Source organism: Penaeus japonicus, unplaced genomic scaffold (assembly GCF_977035675.1).
Source record: "Penaeus japonicus unplaced genomic scaffold, GWHDUDI00000001_assembly GWHDUDI00000014, whole genome shotgun sequence".
Taxonomy (NCBI): Eukaryota; Metazoa; Arthropoda; class Malacostraca; order Decapoda; family Penaeidae; genus Penaeus; species Penaeus japonicus.
In genome coordinates this window covers 18083613-18091112 of record NW_028234416.1, presented here as the reverse complement: position 1 = coordinate 18091112, position 7500 = coordinate 18083613, and the positions used below count along the sequence as shown (strand labels likewise).

Below are 7500 nucleotides of genomic sequence, written 5' to 3'. Positions count from 1 at the left end.
TGAACTTCATTAGGCAATATGTGAGGTGAGGTGACGTCATGACATGTTTGTTTTGAGTGATGGATTTACGGATTGTTTGAAAGGTAGATGGGAAGAGTGATTTTTTTTTTTTTTTGTATGTTAGATGCGTTGAGTGCTTGGTGTAATGGGTAGATGATAGATAGATATGTTTTTTTTTGTATATATGTTGTTTTTTTATCAAATTTTCTTTTTTATCTAGATGAGATAAACATTCAAGCAATGTTTCCCTATTCCGTACGTGTAGTAGATATTTCACATATGTATATTTTTCCATTTCCGTTCTCATGCACCACGGAATTCACAGTAATTTGATATACAGTAAATCCTTTTCCTATACAGTATGATAACAACGTTAATCACCCTAGTTCAATATATAGAGTATAATTCCTTTATATGCAATAATCAGTAGACAGATATACATTATCCATTTTTACAAGAACAACGAATATATAAACTTTAATTTCCCGCTCACTTATTAATGCCAATTCCTTTTTATGTTCACAGATCTTAAAAGAAAAGGCGCATACGAAGAGCCCTCCTTCCTACAGAAAAGAAACTTATTGATATATTCATATGTACATACCCCAAAGTCATTTAATAAATGATAATAAAGGTGATGATAACGATGATTGTGGTTTCTGGGAAATGTTTATAGGTTCGTGATTTGCCTGGAGATCTAAGGGTTACGTGTGTATTTCTTGATTGTTACGCCAGGATTAGTTTATCATATTTTCAGTTGTACTTTTTTACAGAAAAAAATATAAATGGGAATGGATGTATTATAATATTTATTTTCTCAGGGCACGAATAATTGTTTTACTTGAAAAGACAAGGAGAGAGAAAGGAAGAAACTATCTCTTGGTTGTCCTCTTTATAGCGTTCGTAAGGGTGGAAATTCCTCTACACAGGACTTAAGGGGCATTATAATACTCTAATAAAGCCTTGGGCGGGATGGATGATTTTTGTTACTACTGCTGTGATCTTATACTTTTGTTTCTAATGATGCAATAAATTACCTAATAAGATTTTTCTTGTTTCTCTCTCACCCTTCCTTTATTACGAAGATAAGAATGCATGCAGATGAAAAAAAAAATCCTAATTTTTGGTGTTATATTAACATTATCTTTATAATGGTCATCCTTTGTGCAATGTATTTGACAAGGTCATCAAATAATGATATATTGTTTGATTTCGTTTCTTTTTTCCCTTTGTCGTATTTACCTGTTATTTAATGATAACTCGAGGGTATTTAACTTAATCGACAACGGTGTTTCATTTTACCTTAGGAACCTACGTGGGAGAAAAAAAAATTCTTCCGTTTTCTGTTTACTGCTGAACTGAAGATTTAGGGGATCCGTATTTATTTTCTTACACGGTTTTAGGCGAAATATTTTGGGAGGGGAGGGGGGGAAGGGGATATATATAAAACTCAGCGAGGACGTATATAAGTGAAAGCCATAAATTTTATTCATATTCCTTGTTGCTTTGGTAATTTGTGCTTTACACCTACCAGTTATAGCAACTAAAAAAATACTGGAGCTAAGCTACTCCTTCAATCCCCCCCCCCTTTCCCTCCTGTAGATCCGACAATGAAGCGAAGTGATCCCAATACTGTTTTATTAAAAGGGTATATACATAAATAACCAATGTTTCTAGTTTACTTCACCGCGATACAGAAGGATAATGATAATGAGAATGATAATTCAGATTTGTATGAAGTGAGGTAATATCACAGGGGACCGTAAGAGCGGTGTTCTCTCATTGTGCAACAAGTTTTCTGTAGTTTTCTTTACAACATCCATCAAGTTTCTTCGTTTGTCCTCGGTGTCTCAGAACCTGGGGCGAGAGAGTGATTTTGTAAAAGAAGAATATCTATTGTCCTTGATCTTATTCCCAATTGAAAATATTCCATGATCAAGGTCACATATTCTTTTTTTAAGGGATTTGCATATTTCCACTAACGCATCTGTATAAAAGTAACGCTTGGGTATTCAAATCAAGATTAAAAGATGAATGATTTTTTTTTTTTCGAAATAAAGGTGAATCGCAAAAACAATTCCATCTGCTCTTCCCGCCGCCACAACGGTGAAAATACCAAGTGATTCACTCTCACTTACCTCACAAATTGTCTAATGAAGTTGACATACGAGGCAACGTTGACATAGACACCCGGGACTTCCCTCTGAGCGCAGCCGAGACCCCAGGCAACCAAGCCGACGACAGTCCAGCTGTTGTCGTTATCGTTTCGACAGACAAGCGGGGAACCACCATCACCCTGGAAGGTCAATGAGGGAAACTGAGGTGCTGATGGGGCAGTGGGAGGTATTTTTTTTAAGATGTGATTCTCGCTTTTCTCTCTCCACTCATCTCCTCTCCTTCCTCTCTACCTCTCTCTCCCTCTTTGTCTTTGTCTCTCTCTCTCTCTCTCTCACTTTGTCTCTTTTTATCTATGCACCCCTATGCATCTGTCTCTCATTCTCACTCCACCCCCTCTCTCTCTCTGTCTCTCACTCTCATTCTCTCTCTCTCTCTCTCATTCTCTCTCTCTCTCTCTCTCTCTCTCTCTCTCTCTCTCTCTCTCTCTCTCTCTCTCTCTCTCTCTCTCTCTCTCTCTCTCTCTCTCTCTCTCTCTCTCTCTCTCTCTCTCTCTCTCTCTCTCTCTCTCTCTCTCTCTCTCCCTCCCTCCCTCTCTCTCTCTCTCTCTCGTGTGTGTGTGTGTGTGTGTGTGTTCCCTCGTCCTCTACTTACGGTGCATGCGTCGTTCCCTTCCACGCCCCCTGCGCAGACGAAGGACGTCTGGTCGAGGGTGAAGTTGGCGCCGAGGCGGGCCGCCCCCAGGCGGTGCTGGCAGGCGAAGGGGTCGACGATGGGAACTTCCACAGCGCGAAGGACGTTTTGGAAGGCGTTGCCAGGGATGGTCGGGTCGCCGCCCCAGCCGGACACGGCGCACCTGCGGAAGGAGGGTTGGAAGGGCTTTTGTGAGGATATATTCATTCAGCTATCTATTCATTTATCTGTTCCTTTATTCTGCTGGAGATTTTTTTTTCTCAAGGCAAGGGGCTGACGGCCATTTGTTTATTCATCTGTAATTTCAATTGTAAAGATTTGCCTCAACGCCCGCAAGAGCTGATCTCCGCTAAAAATTCATTTCCAAAAGGTTAAATGGAATAACTTTAACGGTATGTACGGTATGCGGAGGTTGCACTCTTAAGCAAATAATTCCAAAAGAACAATCAAACTTCCTTCGATTATCTGAAAGGCAGACTCCCCGTCAAAGATCACTGCCAGGTTAACAAATTCACTTCATAGCAGATAAAACCCAAAAGGACAAACAAACTTCCTTCAACAACTTCAAAAGCAGACATCCCCCACCCGCCCTCAAAGATAACTCCCAAAGGTTTAAATATATTCTACGACCCAATGAACCAACAGAGCCACTTCGTGATTAATCCCAAAGAGAACAAAACAAACAATCTCTCTTCAACCATCTTAAAATCAACCCTGCCCCCCCCCCCCCTCCCTCAAAAAAAAAAAAAAAAAAAAAAAAAAACGCAGAGCAAACTCACTTCAAGCCCTTGAAGAACTGGCCCTGCGAAGGCAAGCAGACGGTGCCGATGTTGGTGGCGAGCGTATTGCTGACGGGGGTCGCGAGGTGGACCAGAGCGATGTCGTTGGCGAGAGTCTGGGGGTTGAACTGAGGGTGGACGACGATTCTGTCGACCGGGACGTCACGGTGGGGGAAGACGGGGGAGTCCTGGGGGTTGGAGAAGTCCAGCTCGCCCAGACGCACGATCAGGTTGTTGGGGCTGGTTGGGGAGAGAGAGGGTGATTGGTGATGGGAATTTGGGGGGGAAGTGATGATTTGGGGAAGGTGATGATCAGGGGTGATGATTGGGGAAGGTGATGATCAGGGGTGATGATTGGGGAAGGTGATGATCAGGGATGATGATTGGGGGAGGTGATGATCAGGGGTGATGATTGGGGGAGGTGATGATCAGGGGTGATGATTGGGGGAGGTGATGATCAGGGGTGATGATTGGGGAAGGTGATGATCAGGGGTGATGATTGGGGAAGGTGATGATCAGGGGTGATGATTGGGGAAGGTGATGATCAGGGGTGATGATTGGGGAAGGTGATGATCAGGGGTGATGATTGGGGGAGGTGATGATCAGGGATGATGATTGGGGAAGGTGATGATCAGGGGTGATGATTAGGGAAGGTGATGATCAGGGGTGATGATTAGGGAAGGTGATGATCAGGGGTGATGATTGGGGGAGGTGATGATCAGGGATGATGATTAGGGAAGGTGATGATCAGGGATGATGATTGGGGAAGGTGATGATCAGGGGTGATGATTAGGGAAGGTGATGATCAGGGGTGATGATTAGGGAAGGTGATGATCAGGGGTGATGATTAGGGAAGGTGATGATCAGGGGTGATGATTGGGGAAGGTGATGAAAAGGGACGGCGACTGGCGAAGGTGATGATCAGGGGTGATGATTAGGGAAGGTGATGATCAGGGGTGATGATTGGGGGAGGTGATGATCAGGGGTGATGATTGGGGAAGGTGATGATCAGGGGTGATGATTGGGGGAGGTGATGATCAGGGGTGATGATTGGGGGAGGTGATGATCAGGGGTGATGATTGGGGGAGGTGATGATCAGGGGTGATGATTGGGGAAGGTGATGATCAGGGATGATGATTGGGGGAGGTGATGATCAGGGATGATGATTAGGGAAGGTGATGATCAGGGGTGATGATTAGGGAAGGTGATGATCAGGGGTGATGATTGGGGGAGGTGATGATCAGGGATGATGATTGGGGAAGGTGATGATCAGGGGTGATGATTAGGGAAGGTGATGATCAGGGGTGATGATTGGGGAAGGTGATGATCAGGGGTGATGATTGGGGGAGGTGATGATCAGGGATGATGATTGGGGGAGGTGATGATCAGGGATGATGATTGGGGAAGGTGATGATCAGGGGTGATGATTGGGGGAGGTGATGATCAGGGATGATGATTGGGGGAGGTGATGATCAGGGATGATGATTGGGGAAGGTGATGATCAGGGGTGATGATTGGGGGAGGTGATGATCAGGGATGATGATTGGGGAAGGTGATGATCAGGGGTGATGATTAGGGAAGGTGATGATCAGGGGTGATGATTGGGGAAGGTGATGATCAGGGGTGATGATTAGGGAAGGTGATGATCAGGGGTGATGATTGGGGAAGGTGATGATCAGGGGTGATGATTTGGGGAGGTGATGATCAGGGGTGATGATTGGGGAAGGTGATGATCAGGGATGATGATGGGGGAAGGTGATGATCAGGGGTGGTGGATTGGGGAAGGTGATGATCAGGGGTGATGATTGGGGAAGGTGATGATCAGGGGTGATGATTGGGGAAGGTGATGATCAGGGGTGAGGGGTGATGATTGGGGAAGGTGATGATCAGGGTGATGATTGGGGAAGGTGATGATCAGATCAGGGGTGATGATTGGGAAGGTGATGATCAGGGGTGATGATTGGGGAAGGTGATGATCAGGGGTGATGATTGGGGGAGGTGATGATCGGGGAGGTGATGATCAGGGGTGATGGGGGAGGGTGATGGTAGGGGGTGATGATTGGGGAGGGTGATGATAAGGGGTGATGATTGGGGAGGTGATGATCAGGGGTGATGATTAGGGAAGGTGATGATCAGGGTTGATGATTGGGGTAGGTGATGGTCTGGGTCGCGGAGTAGGGAGGGTGATGATCAGGGGTGGTGATTGGGGAAGGTGATGATCAGGGATGATGATTGGGGAAGGTGATGATCAGGGGTGATGATTGGGGAGGTGATGATCAGGGGTGATGATTGGGGAAGGTGATGATCAGGGGTGATGATTGGGGAGTGATGATCAGGTGATGATTGGGGAGTGATGATCAGGGTGATGATTGGGGGAGGTGATGATCAGGTGATGATTGGGAAGGTGATGATCAGGGGTGTTGATTGGGGAGGTGATGATCAGGGGTGATGATTGGGGAAGGTGATGATCAGGGGTGATGATTGGGGAAGGTGAGGATCAGGGTAGATGATGGGGGAAGGTGATGCACTGGGAAGATGATTGGGGGAGGTGATGATCAGGGGTGATGATTGGGGGAGGTGATGATCAGGGGTGATGATTAGGGAAGGTGATGATCAGGGGTGATGATTGGGGGAGGTGATGATCAGGGGTGATGATTGGGGGAGGTGATGATCAGGGGTGATGATTTGGGGAAGGTGATGATCAGGGGTGATGATTAGGGAAGGTGATGATCAGGGGTGATGATTGGGGGAGGTGATGATCAGGGGTGATGATTTGGGGAATGTGATGATCAGGGGTGATGATTGGGGGAGGTGATGATCAGGGGTGATGATTGGGGAAGGTGATGATCAGGGGTGATGATTGGGGAAGGTGATGATCAGGGATGATGATTGGGGAAGGTGATGATCAGGGATGATGATTGGGGGAGGTGATGATCAGGGGTGATGATTGGGGGAGGTGATGATCAGGGGTGATGATTGGGGAAGGTGATGATCAGGGGTGATGATTGGGGGAGGTGATGATCGGGGGTGGTGGTGTCGTTAGGTGATGATCAGGGGTGATGATTGGGGGAGGTGATGATCAGGGGTGATGATTGGGGAAGGTGATGATCAGGGGTGATGATTGGGGAAGGTGATGATCAGGGGTGATGATTGGGGAAGGTGATGATCAGGGGTGATGATTGGGGAAGGTGATGATCAGGGGTGATGATTGGGGGAGGTGATGATCAGGGGTGATGATTAGGGAAGGTGATGATCAGGGGTGATGATTAGGGAAGGTGATGATCAGGGGTGATGATTAGGGAAGGTGATGATCAGGGGTGATGATTGGGGGAGGTGATGATCAGGGGTGATGATTGGGGAAGGTGATGATCAGGGATGATGATTGGGGAAGGTGATGATCAGGGGTGATGATTGGGGAAGGTGATGATCAGGGGTGATGATTGGGGAAGGTGATGATCAGGGGTGATGATTGGGGAAGGTGATGATCAGGGGTGATGATTGGGGAAGGTGATGATCAGGGGTGATGAGCCGGGTCGTTGATGATCAGGGGTGATGATTGGGGAAGGTGATGATCAGGGGTGATGATTGGGGGAGGTGATGATCAGGGGTGATGATTGGGGAAGGTGATGATCAGGGGTGATGATTGGGGGAGGTGATGATCAGGGGTGATGATTTGGGGAGGTGATGATCAGGGGTGATGATTAGGGAAGGTGATGATCAGGGGTGATGATTGGGGAAGGTGATGATCAGGGGTGATGATTGGGGAAGGTGATGATCAGGGGTGATGATTGGGGGAGGTGATGATCAGGGGTGATGATTAGGGAAGGTGATGATCAGGGGTGATGATTGGGGGAGGTGATGATCAGGGGTGATGATTGGGGAAGGTGATGATCAGGGGTGATGATTGGGGGAG

The 7500-nt window shown here is 46.6% G+C and overlaps 2 protein-coding genes across 2 annotated transcripts in view; one reads left to right on the top strand and one right to left on the bottom strand.

The window, feature by feature from the left end:
• Positions 1–1046, top strand: part of LOC122248075 (tryptase-like) — a 3703-nt gene extending 2657 nt beyond the window's left edge. The window contains exons 3-4 of the mRNA XM_086543721.1: positions 1–25; positions 526–1046. The exon at positions 1–25 is cut by the window's left edge and continues 187 nt beyond it. Of these exons, the coding sequence (XP_086399847.1) occupies positions 1–25; positions 526–532 (32 nt within the window). The 3' untranslated portion in view covers positions 533–1046. The remainder of the gene's footprint in view (positions 26–525) is intronic.
• Positions 1047–1624: 578 nt separating this feature from the next.
• The window catches only part of LOC122248074 (phenoloxidase-activating factor 2), a 16543-nt gene continuing 10667 nt past the window's right edge, over positions 1625–7500 (bottom strand). Inside the window, exons 6-9 of the mRNA XM_043007891.2 lie at positions 3588–3827; positions 2770–2971; positions 2139–2296; positions 1625–1857 (exon numbers count right to left, since the gene is read on the bottom strand). Coding sequence (XP_042863825.1) covers positions 1851–1857; positions 2139–2296; positions 2770–2971; positions 3588–3827 — 607 coding nt within the window. The 3' untranslated portion in view covers positions 1625–1850. The remainder of the gene's footprint in view (positions 1858–2138; positions 2297–2769; positions 2972–3587; positions 3828–7500) is intronic.